Source organism: Ambystoma mexicanum, chromosome 3q, assembly GCF_040938575.1.
Source record: "Ambystoma mexicanum isolate Mex_15411 chromosome 3q, UKY_AmexF1_1, whole genome shotgun sequence".
NCBI lineage: Eukaryota > Metazoa > Chordata > Amphibia > Caudata > Ambystomatidae > Ambystoma > Ambystoma mexicanum.
In genome coordinates, this window is record NC_090926.1 from 595446790 (window position 1) to 595470871 (window position 24082).

Sequence of the window (24082 nt, forward strand, 5' to 3'; positions counted from 1 at the left end):
AACACTATCCCTATCGTGACGTGTGTAGTACCCAAAATCCCTCACGCGCCGAGGTCCCTCCGATTGTATTTTTTCTGCCATGAGGGAGCCCAAGGCTATAGTGAGTGAGTACATGAAGAGAGAAAGTAGTAAGAAGTCTAAGTTCCTTCCACCCAGAGCGGGGAGGCAGGGAGGGCGCATGTGAATCTAAGCAGATACAGTCATCAGAAATGCTTTCACGGTAAGTAATGCATGTCTTCTGATGCCTGTTAATCTGCTTAGCATCACATGCTGTGCATAGACTAGCGAGCAGTACCCGGAGTTGGAGGTAGGTTGTGAGAAGGAACAGTAGAAAAAAGATGTCTTAGTATTCTTGCCCCACCTGAGAATCAGACCTAGAATGAGTGTCTAGGCAATAGTGTTTTGTAAAGGTGTGTACAGAACTCCAGGTTGCCGCTTTGCAAATGGATTCTAGGGGAACATTTGCAATGAATGCTATGGATGCCCCAGTGCCTTGAGTAGAATGTGCTCTAGGCTTGAAGGGCAGTTCTCCCTTTGCAAGAGTGTAACAGTGTGATGCATTTGACAATCCACCTTGATATTGCTGATTTAGAGACAGGGTCCCTTCTCTACCAGCTGCCACTGAAACAAAGAATTGTTTAGTTTTCCTCAGTGATTTAGTTCTATCCCTGTAGAACATGTAGAACATGACTGCCCTGTGCACATCTACTGTGTGAAGGCTTCTTTCGGCCATGTTAGTAGGTCTCTGGAAGAACGTGGGTAGTTTGATAGACTGGTTCACATGGAGCTTCGAAATAAATTTCGCCGCAAATCTGGGATGTGTGCGCAGAACTACCTTATCTTTGTGGACTGTAACAAAGGGGTCCAAAACTGAGAGGGCCTGTAGTTCGCTAACTCTTCTGATAGAAGTGATAGCTACCAGAAAGGCTGTCTTGTAGGTCAGGTCTTTCAGACTAGCTTTACGCATAGGCTCAAAAGGGGGTCCCATGAGCCTAGTTAAACCACATTTAGGTCCCACCCAGGGGCTGGGTGAGTGATGGGGGGATAAATTCTTTTAACCCCTTCCATAAAGGCTTTAATCACAGTTTTTTTTTTTTTTTTTTTCTTCATTTTAAAATGTATTTTATTTTAGAACGACCACACAGTGCAACAGAACATAAATAGAACACATCAAGCCACAACAAAGGCCAAACAACAGATATGAAAAAGAAAAGAAAGAAAAAACAGAACAGAATTAACTTAACAATCCCCTTCCCTCCCCCCTATGAGCCTGCAGGGTGTCCACCATCATTGTCCGTTCCGTGTGGTGGGGTTCCGTCGCTCTCAGATCCAGCCGAGGTCGACCCCGTACTAAACAGTTCAGCCAATAGCACCTTCCATGCCGTGAGGGAGCTCACCTCTTCCTCCCCTCCCGCCCTGCTGGCCTCCCACCATGCTGTCGTCTCGGCGGCAGCCCATTTCTGGAGGTCACGCCACCATACCTCCACCCGTGGCCTCTGACAATTCTTCCATCCCATGGCTATTCTGCGTTTGGCGAGTACATAAGCCAAATCTTTAAGCTTCTCCACGTGCCGAAGCTTGCGCGCCCTGGGGTACCCTCCAAGCAAACAGGCCCAGGCCGAATCTATCTTAAGTACAATGCCCCTCCCTGCCAGCTTCTGCGCTACTTCACTCCAGTAGGTTGCAATCACAGGGCAGGCCCAGAACATGTGAATCATATCAGCGTTCTCTGTGTTACACTTGGGACACGCCTGGCGCCCAGTGTCTCGAAATCTGGAAATTCTCAGGGGGGTCATGTATGCCCTATGCGTGATATATAGTTTTATCTGTTTAAACCTGGCATTCCTCGATACTTTTTTGTGGTACCCCAGGGCGCGCTCCCACTGCCCATCCGCCATCGGGGCCCCCATCTCTGTTTCCCATTCCAACCTCAGGTACCCCAAATCCTTCCCAACCTTTGCCATCAGCATATCGTACAGCCTGGAGACCTCATGCCCGCCCTCGGATGCGTCATACATAATCTCCAGCGTCGCATCCGGCTCGTCTGCCAATACGGTCTCGGGCCAAGTGCTCCGGACCTCCCTGATCACTCTGTGGAACGTCATGTATTGCCCCGTGTGCAGCCCCGCCCCCGCCTCTAGATCTGCGAACTCCGCCAAGGCCCCATCCTGCCAAATGTCACCCAAAGTGACCAGCCCCACTGACTCCCAGTATGTTCGCAGGATGGCCCCAAGCTGTCCGTCTTCCCTTGCCAAGGCCACCAGCGGCAGCTGCGGCATGCACGGCAAGGGATCCCCCATCATCCGGCAGGCTCTTCGCCACATGTTCCTGCCCAACGCTAGCATCTTAGGACGCCCCCTCATCCATGTGCTGGATACCCAAATAATCTCTCGCAGGTAGAAGGGGGAGCAGTCCTTTCCCAACAGTCTGTGTTCCGGGGTTTCATCGTCCGAAAGCCACTTGGCCACGTACTGCAGCTGCGCTGCCACGTAGTAGGCCTCAAAGTTCGGCAGCCTCACGCCGCCTTTCTCATAAGCATTCTGCAATTTCCACAATGCGACCCTGTTACGCGTGCCCTGCCATAAGAAATCTCTACATACCCTATGTAGTCTAGCAAAAAACCCCTTGGGTATCATGTATGGAATGTTATTGAAATAATGCAGCAGCCTAGGTAGCACGACCATCTTAAGCATAGCACCCCGGCCCATCATCGCTAAGGGTAGTTTCTCCCAAAACCTCATGCACTTCTCAATCCTCCCCACTGCCAATTCAGTATTGTGCCTGTGTTCCTCCCCGGTCGTGTGGTATACGTCTATGCCAAGGTACCGAAAGGTGCTTGTCGCCCATGGGATCCGCAATACTGGCAACCTCTCAGCCGGTATCCCCACATAGCCGCCCAGCGGGAACAGAGTGGATTTCCGAGGGTTGACCGCTATGCCAGAAAGCCAAGCAAACCTCTCCATCACCTCCAAGACATATTGCAAGTTCTCTTCAGGGTATTGGAGGTACAACAGCATATCGTCGGCATACAGGGATATCAGATGGCTCTCCCCCCCCACCTCTATGCCCACCGGGTCATACTGTTGCCGGAGGTAAATTGCCAAGGGCTCAAGGGCCAGGATGTACAACATTGGGGACCAAGGACATCCCTGCCTGGTGCCTCTACCTAACTGCCACCTGTCCGACACTACTGCCCCCGTACGAACTCTGGCTAGAGGCGCGCTGTATAATAATTCGGCCCACCTCCTGTACCCTGGCCCCATTCCGAAGTGATCCAGTGCCGCCAACAGCCACGGCCAACGAACAGAGTCGAACGCCTTGACCGCATCCAGCGCCACTATCGCCATTTCGCCGTCCTTGCTACATCCCCATTCGACCACTCTGTGTAGGCGTCTATGGTTGTGGGTAATGTTCCTGTCCGGGACATAGCCCGTCTGGTCAGGGTGAATCAGCTTGCCTATCACTCTCCTCATTCTAGCCGCCAAGACAGCTGTTAGGATCTTGCTGTCCTGGTTCAGCATCGACAAGGGTCGATAGGAGCCGCAACCGTGTCCCGGTGTATTGTGCTTGGGGAGTGGCACTATGACCGCTTCCCTGAGTGATTCTGGTAGCTGTCCCAGCTCAAACGCCTCATTAAACATGTCCAGCATGGGTGGGAGTACCTCCTCCCCATACGCCTTATAAAACTCACTGGGGAACCCGTCCGCCCCCGGGGCCTTGCAAGTGGGCAGCTGTCGCACTATCTCTCTGAGCTCTTCCAGAGTGATCGGAGCATCCATCTCCTCTCGCTCTTCATCGCTGATTCTGGGCAGGCCTATATCCCCGAGTACTTCATCTATCTCCTCTCGGCTCCCCCCTTCCCGATCTTCATACAATGTTTGGTAGTATTCTGCGAATGCCCCATTTACCCCTTCTTGCGTGTCGATCTCCGCACCCCCTTCGGTGATGACCGATCGGATCGGAGCCCTAGGGGTTTCGCTCTTATATAGCCAAGCGAGGAGCCTGCCTGTCTTGTCCCCACCCGCATGCAACCTCTCAATGTACTTCGTATAATTCAGGTTACAAAGTCTGTCCCAATGCCCAGAGCACCGCTGCTGCAGCTCAGTAGCTACTTCCATATCCGTCCCACCCTTCTCCAATTCTTTTTCCAGCTCGATCTCGGCCTCTCGCAGGTCGGTCAGGATTCCGCCCATTAATCCCTTGGACTTCGCGATAGCAACTCCCCTCATCACCACCTTAAAAGCCTCCCACAAAGTACCAGCCGACTTGACACTCCCTGTGTTCGACTCAAAGTACGCGAATATCTCCTCCCTCATGTCCTCCTTGAATACCGGATCCCGTAGCGCTTCCGCCCGAAGGCGCCATGTTGGAATCCGTGCACGTGGGGGGGCGCAGCCGCCATTGCATGATTAGGGGCGAGTGGTCCGAGAGGACCCTCGCCCTGTAGTCAATCTGTTCACACACTGTAAGAATGTCTGGAGTGGCAAAAAAGTAGTCGAGCCTCGTGTGCAGTTGGTGCGGAGCCGAATAGTGCGAATACTGCCTCCCACCCGGGTGTCTCGCTCTCCACACGTCTACCAGGCCTAGATCCGTTAGCAGCGACTGCAATACCTTGGCCGCTGGGCTGGGCCTAACCATTTTGTCGTCCGACCTGTCCTCCCTGGGGTTAAGCACACAATTAAAGTCTCCACCCAAGATTACTGTGCTCCCCATCCCTTCACCGAGTCTCGCGCACAGTGTCTTAAAGTAAGTCGCTGTGTCCTGGTTGGGCGCATAAGTGTTTATGATACAGACAACTCTACCTTCCACAATCCCCCGAACCATGGCCAGCCGCCCGTCCGACTCCACAACCTCCCCCAAGAGCTTGAACGGGACATGTGGTGCAACCCAAACCAGCACACCCCTGGCATACGCAGAGAATGTGGATCCCACCACTGTCCCCCTCCATTTTCTCTGCACCATTTCAAGTTTATCCCGTGTCAAATGCGTCTCCTGTAACAAGGCCACGTCTATCCTCTGCCTCTTCAAATACAACATGACCTTATTACGCTTCAGGTAGCTATTCAACCCTCTAACATTCCATGTCAATACCTTAAGGTCTCCCATGATTTATCCGTAGCTCCCACTTCCCCCTCTGGTCTGATCGCCTCCCCCCAGTCCCGACTACTTCCCTTCTCAGTTTCTTCCCCAGGCTCACATAACAACTAACACCCCCCACCCCCCTAACCCAACCAACTGCCCAGCTCCATCCCTGGATCTCAGGCATCCCCGTGTCCGGTTCTCCCCGGAAGCCCGTGTAGAGAACCCGACACAGTGACTAATCTAAACACACACTGGGGTACGAATAAAACGGCCCTCGGATGCCCCCTACACATCTATATCCGCGCTCGCGGACCATGTTCGAAACAGTTAAAAAGTGCATCCCCATCACAAAGTGGCAAAGACTATATTCCAGTCCAAATGTTCAAAGTCAGCCGGGCCCACTGTTTCACTTAACTCTCCCTGCTCCGTCCGCCATCTGCTTATCGGGCTCCTCAGGGCAGTTCTGCGCATCGAGCCATTCCACGGCCTCCTCAGGGGTGTCGAAAAACAGCGTCTTAGCCTTGAAGAAGACCTTAAGTTTGGCTGGGTAGAGTAACATATACTTGAAACCGGCCGTCCGCAGGCGCCTTTTGACCGCCCCAAAGTTCATCCGACTGCGCTGCACTTGTAGAGTGTAGTCGGGGTAAGCAGTGATGGTTGCCTCCCCTCGCCGTATGGTGCCCCCTTTACGAAAATGTTCCAGAATCTTCTCCCGGTCTTTGTAGTTGAGGATCTTGGCGATCACGGGCCTGGGCGGATTACCCGGCGGTGGCCTTCTGATCAGGGCCCTATGTGCCCTCTCCACTGCAAATCCCTGCGTTAGGGCACCTCCGGTGATCTCCTGCAGCAGCAAGGTCTCAATAAAATCTGTGGGATTCTGGCCCTCAGCTCCCTCCGGTAGGCCCACAATCCGGATGTTGTTTCTGCGGGCCCGACCTTCTGCCTCTTCAGCCCTGCTTTCCAGGTTGCCTACCCTCTGCACCAGGGCATGGATCTCTCGTTTGTGCGCGGTGCATTCCGCCACAGTCGGGCCCATCTCCTTCTCCAGGGTCTCTGTGCGCTCGGCCAGGGTTCGCACATCTTGCCTCAGGAGGTTCACGTCCTCCTGTACCGCCCCGACCTGTAGTTCGATCGCAGTTTTCAGTTCGGCCACCGCAAGTTGGAGTTTGGTCTCCCATGTCGCCTTCAGATCTGCGATCGCTGCCAGGACCTCCTGGTTCGTTCCTCCTGTGGCCATCTCCTTGGGCTGGGCCTTCTCTTTGCTCCTGGTCCCCTCGGTGCCAGGCGACGTCTTGGCAAATTCGTCGAGCGTGGGCTGTTTATTCTTCGCCCTCAGGAGCTTGCTCGACATATCTTCGATCAGGAGCGTCCCTTCGATCTCGCTTAGGCCCCAGGCCTGGGGGCACTATGTCCCCCCGTCGCCACACAGTTTCGGCTACCTCCAGTCAGGCTTGCTCTCGCTGGATCGTGCTGAACGTGAACTGAGGGAATCGCCTCCAGAATCCCGGTCCCCGATCCTTTGTCCCAACATCAGGCGACGGCAGCCATTTTGTCTGCCGGCGAAGCTCCGGCACCAAAACTTCTCGCGGCTCCTGAGTACACAAGCGCTGCACAATCCCGTGTGAAAATGCATCCACATGTGCAGCCGAGCTTCGCATTTACAGTCATCACCGTCTATGCCACATCGTAGCGGCCGTTGCGCGGATTCAGCCGGATAATGTTCGGATCAGCGGGAGCTCCCGTTCAGGCACGTCCTTTCACATGGCGTCCAAGCCACGCCCCCCCAATCACAGTTATTTTCCACCACAACACCTTCTGCTGTGACGTGGTGTAGGCTGACAACGCCGCTAGGTGAACCTTTAAGGAATTGTAGACTAACCCAGCGTCCAAAAGATGAGTTAGATACAACACAATGTGTGAAGGCGAGCAATCGGTGGGATTGACGCCTTTGGAACTGCACCAGATGACAAAACGTTTCCATTTGCTGGCATAGCAATAACGTGTGTTAGGCTTTCTTGCCTCCCTCAGTATGTCCATGCATCTTTGAGGGAGTTGCAGATGTCCAAACTCTATGACCTCAGGAGCCAGGCTGCTAAGTTCAGCATTTGTGGGCATAAGTGCAGTCTCTCCCCACTGTCCTGAGACAACATGTTGTACGGGCAGGGCAGCTTGACTGGTGGGGAGAGGGAAATTTCCATCAGGTGCGCGAACCAAGGTTGGTGGGCCCACATGGGAGCCACCAGAATCATGGTGACTGGTTCCTGGTGCATCTTGTATACCATCTTGTTCACAAGGGGAGTCGGGGGGGGGGGGGGAGCGTAGACAAATTTTCCCGACCAAGTTATCCAGAGACCGTTCCCTTTGGATCGGTTCTGGGGGTACCTGGAGGCGTAATCTTGGCATTGGGCGTTCTCCTGAGTAGCGAACAGGTCGATCTCTGGAAACCCCCATTCTGCGAAGACGTTGGATACAATGTCTTCGTGCAGTCGCCATTCATACTCTTCTCACAGAGGCAAATCTCTGCCGAGTAAGTCTGCCAGAAGATTGAGTTCCCCTGGAACATGTTGGGATATCAGGAACATCTTGTGTTTGAGAGCCCATATCCAAATGTTCTGGGGCAGCTTGGATAGCCCTGGAGAGCGAGTGCCCCCCGGTTTGTTCAGGTAATACATTGCTGTTGTGCTGTCGGTTAAGACCAGCACCGTCTTCCCTTGCAGTTGCTCCTGAAAGGCTTTCAGTGCTTTGAACACTGCTAGTAGCTCCAGTAGGTTTATATGGTTGGACGCTACCTGAGGAGACCACACTCCGTGCGCTGTCTGTTGAAGCAGGTGAGCCCCCCACCCCGTGAGAGATGCGTCTGTAGTGAGAGTGGCTTCCACTGCAGGGGTGGTGAAGGTTTTCCCCTTCAAGAGGTTCTCCCTCGACCACCACTGCAGAGAGAGAGAACGAGGTCTGGCGAGACAACTAACAGATCTTCCCATTGTCCGCTGGCCTGACACCAATGGCTGTTGAGCCACTCCTGCATGGGACGCATGCGCAGCCGCACGTGGGGAACCAAGTATATGCATGACACCATAATTCCTAGCAAACGCATAGCTTTGCGTTCCGTCACCTCTCGACTGGCTACATACTGAGGAACCTGAGAGAGCATGTTCTGAACCCTCTCGCTGGAAGAGAAGACTAGACCGTCTTCCGTACGAATCAGAGCCCCCAGGAACTCTTACTTGGCTGGGGACTAAGCTGGATTTCTTTTCGTTGATAGAAAATCCCAGGCTGAAAAGTAGGTTTACTGTTTTTTGGGTGTTCGAAAAACAAACGTCGAACGAGTACCCCGTGATGAGCCAATCGTCGAGGTAAGGGTAAACTGGAACTGAAAGTCTGCGCAGGTGTGCCGCTGCCACTGCCAGGACCTTGGTAAACACCCTTGGGCGCAGAGGCTATGCCGAAGGGGAGTACCTTGAACTGGTAGTGTTTGTCCTGAATCACAAACACTAGGAATTTTCTGTGCGCTGGCAGCATTGAAATATGAAAGTATGCATCTTTCATATCCAATGTTGTCATGAAGTCCCCCTATTTTAGCAATGGGATCACCTCTTGCAGCGTTACCATGCAAAACTTCTGGGGCTTTATGAACTTGTTCGCTGGGCGCAGGTCTAGAACAGGACGCATGGTGAGATCCTTTTTGGGTACATGGAAGTACACTGAATAGATACCCTCGTTTAGCTGAAGAATCGGGACGGCTTCTATGGCGTCCTTTCCCAGCAGCGTTTCCACCTCTTGGATAAGGATCTGCAGATGTTCCGGTGAAAGGCGTCGATGTTTCGGCAGTCTGAACTGTGGCGGTCGGGTGAATTCCACGCAGTAACCGTGGGCGACCGTCTTTAAGACCCCACTGGTCTGAAGTTATCCCCTCCCATGCCTTGAAGAAAGATGTTAATCGCCCCCCGACCGGGGAGACATGGGAGGGGACCTGGACTTGGTGGTCATTTCTGACCCGAAGTTGACGCTACTCTGGAATTGGAGCCTCTGCCTCCATTCTTTCCGTGCTTCTGACCCCTCTGGGGGTAGCAAGTGGGGATTGCAGCCGGTTGACTTGAAGTTGCCTGTGCCGAAATTGTTTTGAGCGGCGCAGGCTTGTCCTCGAAAGGACCGCCGAGAATTACTGCCTCGCTGTGAAGAGGGTTTCTGGGAAATTTGGTGCAGCGACTTAATAGTCTTGTGCTCCTTCTTGGCTGTCTCCAACGCATCGTCTACCGCCTTCCCGAAGAGGTTGGCCTCTTCGATGGGTTTGTTGATAATGGATGCCTGGGTCTCAGGCCTGAAGCCTTGACGTGCGCAGCCACGCCTGCCTCTTTAGGAGAGTTCCCTGTGCGAGAGACCAGCCTGCTGTCTCTGCGGTGTCCACGGTATTCTTTACCACATACTGATTGGCAAGTTTGCCCTCCGAGACAATGGCGAGAAGCTTGGCTCTGGTTGGTTCCGGAACCTCTTGAAGGCCTTCCTGGAGTAAGTTCCATTGTGCGTCGACATAGCTTGCTAGTAACGTCGTGTTATTGGCAATCCGGACGGTATAGGCCGCCGCCGCCGACGTAACCCGTTTGCCTAAGGCATACAACCTTTTGGACTCCTTATCCGGGGGTGACTCTCCCTTGGCAAGGGGAACCCCTGCTCTCTTGCGAGTGTTGGTCACCACCAGCGAGTCTGGGATTGCATGTCCTTTCATATAAAGCGGGTCGGTTGGGGAGAGTCGGAAAAGTTTTTCGACCCTTGGGTTCACAGCCCTAGTCTGAGCGGGTGCGAGTAAGGAAGGGGCCAGCCGTCTCTTTACAGAGCTCAAGAGAGGATAGACTGGCTTGCCAGAGGCTTTTCATTAATAATGTCCTCTGCGAAATCTTGTTCGGCCAAGGCTTCAAGCGCGGCAATTTTAAAGAATTCCGCTGCTTTTTTCAACATGTTGTTGAAAGCCATTAGATCATCCACCGGAGAAGCTTGTCGAATCGGGGTGGATGGGGGAGAGTCGAGGCAAACGATAGAGTTGTGATCGTCCTGCTGGGTGTCCTCTCAGTTGTCCGTTGCTCCTTGATCTTCCCCATAGTTGTCCAGAAAAGAAGACTCCTCTTCTTCTGTATAGACGTCTCTATACGTGTCCATCTGGACATCTTCTTGATAGTCAACTTGGTGTTGGACATCTAGGTGTTGGACATCTTGTGTTTGAGGGTTAGGGTCTACCCGAGCTTTTTTCGGCAGAGGTTGATCAGAAACCCTGAAAAACTGCTCCAGCCGATCCATACACCCCTCGAATTGCTCCGTGGTCCACTTGGATGACCCAAATGGACCTAGCTGTGTAGGAACCGTGTTCTCCGTCCTAAGGCGTGGAGAGGATCTCCTAAGGGTGCTTGAGAGGGGTACCTGGCTTTCTTCATAAGAGTCTTCGGGATCGTCTTCCCAATCAGTGGAAAAAACTGTGGGCGGAACCGGTACTAGGCCCACCGCCGTAGCAATCCTATTGATGCTCTTACGTACAGTCACCAAATCTTCGGGAGACAACGCCTCCGATGATGTGTCGGCAGTGAAAATGTCTTCCGCGGCTCCAGAAGGGCCAGCGGATGGCTTCTCGGGTAGAGGCCTACTCGTAGTTTTCGGGCCTGTACGGGCCTTGGAAACCATCGAAGTTTCTTGTTCTGAAACTTCGGCGCGTGTAGTTTGGGGAGTAGCGCCCTTGTTATGTTTCTTATGCCCAGTCGCATGCGCTGTTGCGGATGCGGGGGAAGGCTTCGGATCAGACCGATCCCTGGGCGCCGCCGAAGTTTCCGGCGGACCCGTTGGCGCTTTCGCCTTCTTCGATGAAGTCGTCGAGGAGGGCGCTTGGGTTGTGTGCTTTGTGTGGTGCGATTGTACGCCCCCGTCACCGGGTGTGGTCCCTGTAGCAAGATTGGAGTCGAGCCTGGAAAGGTCGGGGACGGGCGTGGCGGCCCTAGAATAGTCTGCCTCAAGGTCTATAACGTCCGCGTTGGATGTTTGGTCATCCGATGTGCCCCCGTCACTTTCGGCTGGTGTTGGGCAGGGGAGGGAGGCTCCACGCATGACATTCCGTACGCGGCCACCGCTTCAACCGGCGCTCCTTAAGGGTTTTAGGTTTACGGAGTTTACACGCCGAACACCGCTTTTTGTCATGCTCTAGGGGGAGACAAGCGTTACACGACGTGTGCTCGTCTTTCCACGGATATCTGACCCTACACACAGGGCAGAATCTAAATAGAGTCCTTTCCATAGCAGAAGGGAAGGGTGACCAGACCAAAAAGGAAAGAAGTGGAAAAGAGGAAAGACATAATACCAGTATGGCAAACCCCGAGCCCACTCTCCCTACTGTGTAGGCCGGCCAGAAGGCCCGACCACGTGGAAGTCCGAACGCCAGATCTTAGGCGCCGGAACCCACAGCCGTAGACGATTCCCCCGTAGTCTTCGTCAAAGATGTTCTTGATGGGCGAAGTGACTTAACGGGGAATAACCGACAATTCGGTAAGATAAACAATGTCTCATGAAGAGCTCTGCTATAGGGCGACCAGTTATCTGGGTGGAAAAAAACAATCTGAGGGACCTCGGCGCCTGAGGGATTTTGGATACTACACACGTCACGATAGGGATAGTGTTTCAGACCCGCCTATGCCGATGTCCCCTTTCGGTCCTCCGAAAGACGAGATGCAATACTCCGCGGTTACCACTGGATGTCGGACCATATGCACAGCATGTGATTCTAAGCAGATTAACAAGCATCAGAACTGTATTTACTAATTTCATTGTACAGCTCTACAGCTCACATTACCCCTCTCATGATATGCCTGGCTGCTCAGTCACACTACCAACTTGTGTAGTACAGGCCTATATTAGAAGGTGCGTTACTGAATACGAAGAGATAAGTCTTGTAAAGTCCCACACCAGTTGGACTCTACAAATTCTTACCCAACAATGACACGTTATGTCCAAGACAAAAGGCTAACCAGAAGAGGCCAGGGGAATGTAAAGCCCACACTCATCAGCTCCCACAAACTTACCTGCTACAACTATGCAGACTCCCAGATCATCCTTAAAATCCACAAATCGCCAGGCCCCAACCATCCAGATCGGTCATCATGCCACACGGATATGGACTTCTTGATGACTATCAACCATATCATCCACAATCCTGAGAAAACTGAAATCTTCTGCGGGAAAACAGCACTCCAATGTGTTTCACCGAGATGGAGGTTGCTGCTGCGGGGCCTAGGGATTGCCTCGCTGCAATCCCTAGGCCACGCACCGCCAACCTCCATCTCGGTGAAACATGGATGTACACTGGACACAGATTTATCCATCTCCCAACACATCAATTCTGTATCCAGAACCTGTTTCTTTCATCTACGCATCCTCAGGCGTATCTTCCCTTACCTCACCTATCCTCACTGTTTCTCTGCCATCAACTCCATCATCCTCTCCTGCTTAGACTACGCAAACTGCCTTTACCTCGGTGCACCAGCGTTTCAGCTGAGGAAACTGCAAAGAATACAAAACGCTGCAGCCAGCCCACCTGCTCATTAACCTACTTCCCAGAGAACACATCAGCCCTATACTAAGAGTCCTCCATTGTCTCTCTATTGGTTGACGCACTTCCTTTAAAGCCATGTGCATCACCCACCGGCCCATCCACAACACGGGCCCAGAGTTCCTTCAAGACAAAATCATTCACTACCACCCCTCAAGGACTCTCAGATCTCGCACAGCATCTATCCAAGTGGTCCAAAATTACAACTCCTCCAGATTAGGCCCATCCTTTCTCCGTTCAAGCGCTGATCTGGAACTTCCTACCCCCTGAATACAGGTAGCGCTATGCTAGTCCGGTGCAGCAGCACACATCGCCATCCACAGAAACCCCTGATGTACCTCAAAACCTCATTAGTTTACAGCAACAACCACGAAACAAAATGTCTTGCTGGGCCCACATCGAATCTTCAGCACTAGCACTCTATCCTAAACCACCCACAGCACCCACCCACGTGCCCGACCTCCAGGCTACTTACTGGAGCTTAGCCGGCCCACCCAAGTCCTAACCTGGCAAAAATGCACACAAGCATCTTTAATATATACTCTTAGTACCTCCTCCAAATGGACTGCAGACACCAAGGACATTCCAACCACAAAGCGTATTGCTGCAAATGGGGAAAGGGTGCTATATAAATCACGAATACAATAAAGCCAAGGACAATAAGGAGAAACTAAATGAAGGTGAATCTGTGCACGTGGGCAGGTGCATAAGAACCTGTGTGGGCTGAAGAGTCTAGGGTTCCTGGCTGCGCTACCTATGATGGGTGGACTGTGTGGTCTGATAACTGTACCTAGACCAGTGAGCCCTAAATTGTGAAAGCCAAAGACATTATTGAGCAGGTAAAAATAAATTGATGAAAAGGACGGCAACCAGATGATGCTCTTGTTGGAAGTTAATAGTGAAGAGAAGTATTGTGAAGTGTGTACCCTCAAGAGACTGTATATCAAACATATCAAGGAGATGCACTGAAAATGTACTGGTGATGCAATCCAGGAAAAGGGTCAGGGGAAGTGAACAAACGAGGATTGTGTGGAACTATGTTATATTGAACTTGAGAAAGGTAATCTTGATACTTTTGGTGAAACTTTCTTGAACTTGGGGAAGGGAAGCTGAAAAGGAAGCTACGAGCTGGAAGAAGCACAGAACTTTACGTTGATCATCATTTCTTTTGTTATTGACATCCCTATACATTGTTTAGCTTTAGGTAGGGACAACCCACCCTAGCATAGGGCAAGTTAGGCGTTCTATCCTGAAATTTGCTTTAATAAACCTATTCATTTTGAAATCGGTTGTGTCTTGATTCATGATGCCTTGACAGTCACTGTAGCTCACTCCCCGTCATCTGAGGGAACTGGGTATTTTGTATCTATTGTTGCTACTGTGCACGTTTATTTTCTGTGGTGTTGTGTGTATTGGCCCAAGATTGTTCCCTAATTTGTTAAGTGACTGGTATGGTCTGCCCTATGTGTGTTAACCCCATGCTCCTCCATCTAGGTAATACTATATGCATAGTTCTCCTGTGTTAGGATTATCTGTGCTACAATGTATTCGATGTAGTAAGGGAAACTTTTCAGCCCAGGGTATTGCATTGTGCTTCTAGGACTAGGTGTCGGTACCTTACCTGGGTCTAGGAATCGCTGCCCACCCATTCCTTTAGGATTATGCGTAGTGTATTCTGCCACCAGGTAGTTACCCGGAAACTGGTTTTAGGGATAGGAGGGTCTTGACTAAGGCACTTCACTTGTTTTAGATATCTACTGCTTTGCACTTGTTTATTGCCTAGCAATTCACATTTTATGTAGCTTTAATAATGAGTGTATACAAATGTCAGTATATCTTTGTAGTGTCTTTACTTTTGTAACCTATTGGGCCCAACTATTCCTAGTCATTATCCCACCCACCGCTATTAGTGAGGCCAAACTGCTCTGCTAGGTCTCCAGTTGAGAGTTTTTGTCCAACTTGGTGAACACATGGGTTTCCCCCTCAATACTTCATCCGAGGACTGTGAAAAAAATCTAACAGCCAATCTGATCTGAAATGAGCTCACTCTGCCTCAGGACAGCAGCCAAATAATTTAGAACATAAAAGGTTTTAAGATCCAGCCATTTTGTTAGTTTCCACTGTCCATGCTGAGCCGATTGGCACCTAGAGATGGTTCAATCCGTATTAGTGTGCCTTATAAAGGTTTCCCGATTGTACTCCAAAACATCGTCCTATATTGAGCGAGTAAATAGGAGTTACTGGTACTGTTGCTACCACGTTCCAAAGCACTATTAGTATCATAGGATGAATCCTATATGGTCCCTAGTTCAACCTCCAGGAAGACACTTTAAACAGGCTAGTAACTCCCTCACCCCCTCTTTCAAATGCACAGATCACATGACAAACAGTGAATGATTACGACATAGAAATAGAGAGATTCTGCCCCCACCTCAGTCTCAAAGTCCATGTTCAGGATGCGGTCAGCTTCGTCCATCACCAGGTACTTCAGGGCTCGCAGGCTGAAGCCTTTTGTGTTCTCCAGGTGATCAATCAGGCGTCCTGGTGTTGCTGCCAGAGTAAAAGGGATTGTCAAACCCATATATTATGCAAAGGGAGTCGCAGATAGAACCAGGCAGGAAAAGGTGGGGGCCGACGGATAAAGGAGTACTGAAGAGGGGGAAAAAAGTAGTAAGGAGAGTTCGAGACAAATGGGAGAGATAGGTTCAGGGTTAGTGTAGAATTTCATTTCTGTGGGTCTGGCACCCTAACATTCTGGGTCCCCTAAACCTTTTGTTTGCTTCTATTGTTTCCTGCCTTTTCCTTTGCGGATGGAGGATTTCTATTGATATGCACATGTCACTGCAACCCAAAATGCTTTTTTGAGTACCATATACTCTAGCACGTGCATGCCATGAGATATCCCCCTGTCCTTTGGCCAGCTTATATTTTCGCTGCCTTCTTGCCCTCGCAGGGCTGGATTTGCCATATATAGTAAGCCCTTTCCTTGGTAAGGCCTCCGCTTTCCTGGGGAAAGCAGTGGTATGCATGTGTGGCCAGATGCAGGGGCTGGGACCGTCTTGTCACAGTCCACATTCTGACCAAAGTCATGCCAGCTTTAATGGTGCACATCCTTACCATTGGTAGGGCTGAAATGTGGGGGGACTCTAGTACGAATCCTGAATAAAAGGAGGATTCCAACAAAGAGGAACATCTCACTGAAGAATCGGAATTCGCTGTTGCAACCATCCAGTATTGAATTCAAATGGCCGGGCAAAACACAGATCCTTAACCGATTTCCAGAAGGCTTTCATCAGTGCTCCAACCCCATGACCAGTGGGAACAACCAGCATCAACCCCGGCTGGAGAGCCCACACCTTGACTGCCTTTGAAGTGTTCTGGATCCATCCTTTGGGCTGACCAGTTCCTCGTGGGCTACCTCTTTGCATTGGTCATCATCTCGAGTTTGGACTTGGGACTCTATAGATCCTCGACTTGTGAAACAAAAAGGCCTCTCACTGCAGTTGCATCTCTCAAAGCACGAAGAGGGGTGTTGGAGAGCCAGCTTCTTAGTTTTCACCACAAGGGTCGACTTCCATTATTCGATTCCTGTGGCCATTGCAGATTTCCACCAGCATCGTGCCTTGGGGGGGGGGGTCCTCTGATGTAGTCGACAATGTAGTGGTGCCTTCTTCATCGTACCAACTGTGTCCGATGTCAGGATCAATGTCACCAGAGTGCAGAACCGCTGATCAGCCACACCTAAATTTTAGACGCCGAATGTGACCGCCGCACCAGCAGCCCTTAGACCCTGTTTGACATGAAGCACAGTGGCCCAGCTGTTTCAGGAGCCTCTGTAGTGGTCCTTCAGCAAATCTGAATAAGGGTGGAGGGGTCAATTTCCACCACCTCCCTCCATAGGCTTTATCAGGCATAAAGTCCTTACTCTACCTCTCTTGCTCAAATGTGGCTGGAGTTCTGGTCAAGGAGCCTCCCAAGGACTTTCCCCAAGGTGGTGCCATCGAGAGGGACTGCCAACGAACTTCCATCCATTGTTTTTCACTTTTAAAACACTAAGTGCCTGTTGGCTTTGACAACACTTGTTCAGACTACCTTAAAGACTCCTAGCCTCTTGCAAAAGGTTTTCTTGGGACTGGTAATATCTGGCACTAGATCACATCTCTTACCAAGGAAAAGGTTCAAACAATACACAGCCTTATAATTATAACTCCTTTATTTTAGCCTATTACATCTCAAATTCGTTTATTAGTTTTCTTCGCTCACTTTGCTATACTTCAGTGTTCTATTGCTGATCCTACTGTGTTTCAAAGTAAAGTGTAGGAACAATGTAGCAAAAACACCCCAAAAGTGAATATGTATATATATATATATATATATATATATATCAGCAGTGTATGTTCAGCCATTTACTCAACTGTGATTGTTAAGATTTGTCCAGGACATAAATAACTGTAGTTTTATATATTCTGCTTAACATGCGTGATTAAGCGTGATGTATGTAACTAAAACCCTTCACTGCTCTCTCCCAAGTCTAAGCCTTGCTGCTCAGTCACACTATCCTATTAGCGTTTGGCTAGATATTAGTGCCTTTCCATGTTCGCCAGAAAAGGGTGGCCTCTAAATCTGTTCACAGGTTTAATTATGAAAATCCATCTCAACAAGCGGTAAGGTCAGAGAGGGGAGGCGGAGAACCGAGCCAGAGAGGGGCAGGGAGGGGGAGACCCGAGCCAGAGGAGGGCAGGGAGGGGGAGAAACAAGCCAGAGGGGGAGGGAGAAAAACGAGCCATAGGCGGAGGGGAGGGTGAGAAACGAGCCGGATAGCAGAGGGACCAGTTCCCATCAACCGGAGAACCTTTGATGCAAATGCCTACCTAAAGCAACTATCTATAATCATACCTTTGGCTGAACTCTTCTCTAAACATGGTTTGAACTAAACAGAGTCCCCACAGTGTAAACAAAAGATGGTTGTAACTTTTTTTTTTTGAAGTGTAATGATTTTACTTTCTCTAATCTTTCATATGAAATTGTACTTTTTTTTAATTTTGTCATTTTCAGTTGAGCAATTTATTAAAACTGTAAATAAAAAACATTTTAAAAAATGTGGGTGGCCAGACAGGAAAGGCGACCGAACTGAAATAACCTTAACACATTCTAGCCTCTGTAAGTGAAATAGAGAGATGAATGACTTAGTCATGTACTCACTTGCCAATCATGACAGCTTAATTCACATTTAAAAAAGCAAAAAACACTGAAAAGGCATTATAGTGGTAGATGGTAAACTAACAAACAGGTGGGGCATCTACTACCAACTAGGATCAAGTGAGCAATCCCACCATGGGAATTTCAGTAAATCTAGAACGAGCCATTGTGGTTTTCAGGTAGTTCTGAAGAGAAATTTCAATATTTCAGTCTGCACAAGCATGATTGCATTTCTCTGCAGAAAATCATTTACTGAAGGGCTGTATTCACCTTGGGCTGTACCAGCTACAGCCAGAGTGTGGGGGTTCACAGGCTGATACCAACCAGTCAGTGACAGGCAGGGATGACAGGCACAGACAGTGAGTCACCTTACCTGCCCTAGTTGCAATATTAGGGAGCAAGAGTTGGGAAATAGGCTGACAATATCACATACTAGCAGCCTGGGGGGATGTCTGACACCATGTGCTTTAAGTGAGTCTCTAATGAGGCCGCATCCAGGTGTGTCCCTGGCCCAAGCACAGTAAATAGTGAAGGAAGACGCTAGTCTATGCCTTATGTTAGTGGTATTTATATTGCACAACAGTCCTATGGTCTCCTGGCACTCTGGAAGCCCTGAAAGGGAGGAGGGTAGGGTGGGATGATGCAAGACAGCTTTGCTATTGTGCTGATAGATGTAGACCAGATATAACCAGAGAACGGTGTGAAGATCCGTTTCTATCTGTTGTGTTGAGAGCATAGATGGCATTTTCATCAAGAGAAAATGCCTCGAGTGTCAGTCGTGCTATGATGCATTAACCAGTTGGATGGTAAAGGCTTAGGTGTTCTTCTGTTTGAGGGCTGTAGACAGGGTTACTCGCCACTCACCAACAATTGCTGTTTGTGAGTGGCTCAGGTGGTAGGCACATAGTGTCAACGCTGAGGTAGCAAGCGCTCGTGTAAGGTTAGTGCAGGGCACAAGGTGCTATTTGGATACTCCATCTGGTGTGGCAATGGTGACACCAGTAGTGTTGCCCTATGAGTAAGGTACTATTGAGAAGATGTACTGGGACACTATGGAGTAGGTGGATATCTATGGTAGACAGTATGCAGCAACTGGTCCTTGATGTGAATGGCTTGGGGACAGATTAGTGGAAGACATGCACCAGTGGGTAACAAGAAGACAGAATAGTCACAGAGGAGAAATCAATGAAGGAACTCCACAGAAGGAAAAGTCTTGGTGCAGATTAAAAAGAGTGCACCTAAAGTTTGTGGAAGTTAGGGAGTCTCACCAATTACAACGTGCGGCTTCTTGGCCAGGGCCAGGGACTGAGACATCATATCTATTCCACCAACCACAACAGCTGCAAGAGACAAAAAGTTGTTATTGTTGCAGCAGACATAGATCGCTCTAACATTTTCCTCCCTCCACTCACTCACTCACTCCTCCAGAGATGCTCAGAGTCGAACACAATAGACACCCCAGCATGGGTTCATGCAAAGGCAAAGTTCATAGATAATAGAAAGAAAAATCTTGCTCACGGACCAGTGTTCTCATGCTCTTAATCCTAGTAAGCATAGTATGCCTGTTCTAGATAAGAAGACCAACCATGGCCCCCATTCCTACTCCAGCGGTCCGAGAGCTTGTGCAAACACAATTTTCCACACATTTCTAAACTGAGAACAATTTCAGGTTTTCTATTGGAACCCAATCAACAGTAAGCAGTGACACACAATGAACCTAATTATAACATTTCATTACGTTGGCACAATAGAAACATAAATCGTGGCTATAATACAAGCTGAGGCCAAAGCACTAAGCAAGCAAATCAAACAAAAGGAGCAGTGGCAAAGCCAACAGTTTCAGCTTGCAAGTCAGCTTGGGAAAGGGATTTGCCAGGCAATGCCAGAATCGTACGTCCTTGTTCTAAGACAGCAACAGCTTAGAAAAGGATGAGACTACTGGGCATCAGATGGCAGTGACTGTGTGTTAGAGTAGATTTTCCTTATTGAGTGAAATTCTCTCCACCTGCGAGTGCCCTGGAACTTTTTGCTGGACACAGAGCGAGAGGGATCCGTTTTCCACACCCTCATTCTTTTACTCTGATTTTGGGAATCTTTTTACCTCTTTTTTGGCATATTGTTGTGGATTCATGCTTTCCTCCACCTTTTCTGGCATCTACATTTTACTGAAGTAGCACACAGCAGTTTCTGTGCAGTGTTACTGGAAGCTCCTAGAGCACTTATTGTAATGTTTCTTTATTTTCCCTTGGCCATCTGTTTTGCATCCTACCTGTACGTGCTTTTGTGAGATCAGCACACCCCCACCTTATATTGAGTGCTGAGGGTATACATGATCTCACTACTCCAGGAACTTTGTTTACAGTGACAAGTCCCTCTTTTCAGGCTGGTGACTTTTTTTGTGAACATTTATTGAAGGCTGTCATCACGGCTGCAGTAAGGGACACAAAAGGTCACTGTTGACCCAAAATAGTTGATCTATTTTCTTAAGTCATGAGCAAGAGGACTTGTACTTTTCTTAGGTCTTCTTCTACCTACCTGAGTGGGGGAGGTTCCTCTACTTCTTTTGTCTTTGTCGGGTTTGCCTTTGAATGCCCACTTTTGAGTGACTGGCAGGACAGGAAGTGGGGAGGTTCAACACCCCCCCCACCCCAGTCCTTTGTCCTGCAGAGTGCCTGAGAGAAAACCGGTCTGACTGGGAGAATGGCTGTCCTCATTGGACAGCCATCCTCAAGTTTTGAATGTTGCATGGGATATGATCGGTGGGCTCAGTCAGTGTTCCTGCATATATCCTGAAGTCCTGGATCAGAAACTCAGTTGATCACTGGAACAGAAGCCCAAAGGAAGAAGACGCCAACCACTTCCATCGAACACCAGAGCCCACTGAGTAACCGCTGCTGTCCCGACATCCACTTCTGAGCGTCAGGAAGATCTGAACGGAACTACTTCCCGTTGATGAACTGCATTTTGCCCCATCCCTGGAAGAGCTGCGACCCCCACGGCGTGCAATTCACCAATTGCCGGGGTCCCTCGCCACTGTGCAGTGCATCATCTCCCAAATAACGAATCCGCCTGGAACTTTGTGGGCATCTTTCTTGACCTGTAGAGACTCAATCCAGCTCCCCAAAGTCCCCTCACATGAGAAGGGGACCGACAAAAGGAGAGGTCTCTACCGTCACGACATCAGTCTTTCAATCGAGCCTAAAAAAGGTGCCAACAAGCCAGAAGCGAAAAGATCAGTTGCTGGGCATCGTCTGCACGAGAGTTGTCGCAGATTCATCGAAGTCCCAGTCTTCTGTCGCAAAGACAGAGAAACCTGTGATCGCTTCTCCGCTGGAACCCTCCTGCAGCAAGTTCTTCATTTGAAAGGTACTTTCCTTTTCCCTGTAAAACTTACCTGGGGCTTTGCTTGTCGATCCTGTATTATTGGGGGTTGCAGATAGCTGTATCTCGCACCCCTCCAGGGTATAGAGATACCTTGGGGCAGGCAACGCATTGTACTCTCCACCTGCCTTGGGACACTGGCCCTTAAGGCAACTCACAAGGAAACGCATAGGCCTCCATGGCTTGAAAAACCTAACTACACTTACCTGTAAACCCAGAAGAGAGCCTGCTGAACCTTTGAACATTGAACACTGGATCCTGCTCAACTCAACCTCTGGTGGCCTAGTGCCACTCTGAACATTGTGAGACTCTCATACAATATGGTTGGAGGTTGAAACAAAGTTGTTAAAAATTATCAGTTGGAAAATTTTGCATATATTTTTCAGACGGTTTTACAAAGAAATGTGTTATTGTATACAAGTTATTCTGAAAGTTACTATACCTCTATACCTATGGTCTAATACCTTAAGAATCTTTCAACTGTGTTTTACATGTGTTACTGTGTTTAGTACTTAACTTGATAATAAACAGTGTGCCTCATTGTATACATTAAATTACGATTTTTTAAATAACTAAGTGTATTAGCGTTTTCTTGAATAAGCGTATGCTCAGAGTTCTTTGTTCCTTCCTACAGTCCTCCTCGACTAAGCTTGGCTGCTCAGCCAGTCTACCAAACATTTGGTTCAGGCCAAACCCAAGAGTTGGAGCCTTGCACATCCAAGGTGGGCTTTTCTAAGTTCTTCAAATGACAGTAACGTCTGTAACACTATGCGTTGGCTTTGCCAATGCCGGTCTTTAATAGGAATTCAATTCAAGAACAAATGCAAGGACACTTATGGTTTAAAAATAAGGTGGTTGAAAACAATTGTTTAAGACGTTTTATTGCACTACTAGCAGAGTTACAACTGCAATTAAGCCATTAACTTTCAAAAGGCTGCTCTGAGAAAATAATTGTAGCACCAGAAAAGCCACAAAGTTATTACATGATTCGGGAGATATATTTAGGCTGGAGTAGCCAGTCAATGCTGGGAGTGGCCGCAGGGATAAGCATGGACAGAAGCAATGGTGGGAGTGGCCGCAGGGATAAGCATGGACAGAAGCAATGGTGGGAGTGGCCGCAGGGATAAGCATGGACAGAAGCAATGGTGGGAGTGGCCGCATGGATAAGCATGGACAGGAGCTGTTAATGGTTGAGTAAAAAGCCAAACACCTAGGATGTGAGAAGGGACAGCTGAAAAAATGGAGAGGCAGGAGAATAATTTACTCAAAAATGTGCCTCGTGAATAGCAGATTCCGTAAACCACCACCTTAATGTGTAATTGGTGCCTACGTTCTGTCAGCTAATCTCTGACAGACAGCATCTCTCAACCATTGTTATGTTGAAATAACTGAGGTGAGGGCATGCAATTCCGGCATTCCCCAATGACTGGGCGACATCTTAGAATAACAAGTTACTTACCAACTGTAACGTTATTTCGATTGGATGTTCCTCCCACGTATTCCTCATCTTATGATAATCGTATCCCAGCTTCAGCTGCTTCGGAAAAAATGTTCACCAGGGGGCACTGTGTTAGAGACCACGGAGTCGAAGACCCTCGAGGGCCGGCGTCACCGTCATCCGCTGTATAAAGGGCTCGAGTAGCGCACGTAACCTCAGTTCTGTTTTTACTGTGTTTATGGTCGCATCAGCTGATCAGGCTTTAAGTCTTCAGGCTCTTAAGGAAGTTAGAGTGCAAGTGCCGTAAACTGTACAGAGGGGTAGGATGGGAGGGTCGATGAGGAATACGTGGGAGTAACATCCAATCGAAAGAACGTTACAGTTGGTAATCAACTTGTTCTTTGAATGGATTGTGTCCTCCCACGTATTCCTCATTTTATGATATTATGGACTGAGTGAAGGACAGATTTTGCAAATAGTCCTCCTTGATATGAAGTGGAGTCCAAGCAGTAATGCTTTACAAAAGTTGTGCATTGACGATCAGGTGGCCGCAGCACAAATATCCTGCACCGGGACACCCCTCCGAAGAACCGTGGAAGTTGCCATGCCTCTGGTTGAATGAGCCCTTAATCCATCTGGAGGCTTTTTTTCCAGCTAGTTTATAGCATTCAGAGGTTGCTAGAATTATCCATCTGGATAGGGTTTGTTTAGATACTGCAAGGCCCAATTTGTTCCCAGTATATCCAACAAATAGTTGGTCACATTGTCAGAGATTTGCCTGGAAATATAGACACGGACAGCCTTTTTTGGGTCCAGTCCATGCAACCTTTCCTCTTCCTTACTAGCGTGAGGTGGAGGATAAAAGGAAGGTAAGGCTCTTTTTTGACAGATGAAAAATCGGACACTATTTTGGGCAAGAAAGATGGTTTGACTTTTAAAATAACCTTGTCCCTATGGAAAATGGTGTGAGGAGGCTTACAAGACAGTGCCTGCAACTCACTTACCCTGCGGGCTGATGTTATAGCCACTAACAGAATTGTCTTAAGAGTGAGCAATCTTAATTGACAAGAATGTAAAGGTTCGAAAGAAGCACACGAGAAATTTTACGACTAGATTTAAATCCCAGATGGGCAACTGAAAAGGTCTCAGAGGATATACATTTGTCAACCTTTTCAAGAATTGAATGATTAAAGGCATTTTAAAATAGGATACCTCTTCCGAGGAGCGCTTAAAGATAGATAGCGATGCCAAGTAAACTTTTATAGTTCGAACTTGGAGCCCCAAATTAGCTAAGTGTAAGAGAAAAGAAAGTACTGTGGAGTATTACAAAGAAATGGATCCACATTCTTATCCCTGCACCAGTCAATGAACTTGTTCCAATGACACTGATATAGGGATTTTGT

The 24082-nt window shown here is 49.0% G+C and overlaps 1 protein-coding gene across 1 annotated transcript in view; it reads right to left on the reverse strand.

Moving 5' to 3' along the window:
- The window catches only part of DDX47 (DEAD-box helicase 47), a 413891-nt gene that overhangs the window by 277794 nt on the left and 112015 nt on the right, over window positions 1-24082 (reverse strand). The window contains exons 4-5 of the mRNA XM_069654450.1: window positions 19129-19200; window positions 15093-15211 (exon numbers count right to left, since the gene is read on the reverse strand). Coding sequence (XP_069510551.1) covers window positions 15093-15211; window positions 19129-19200 — 191 coding nt within the window. The remainder of the gene's footprint in view (window positions 1-15092; window positions 15212-19128; window positions 19201-24082) is intronic.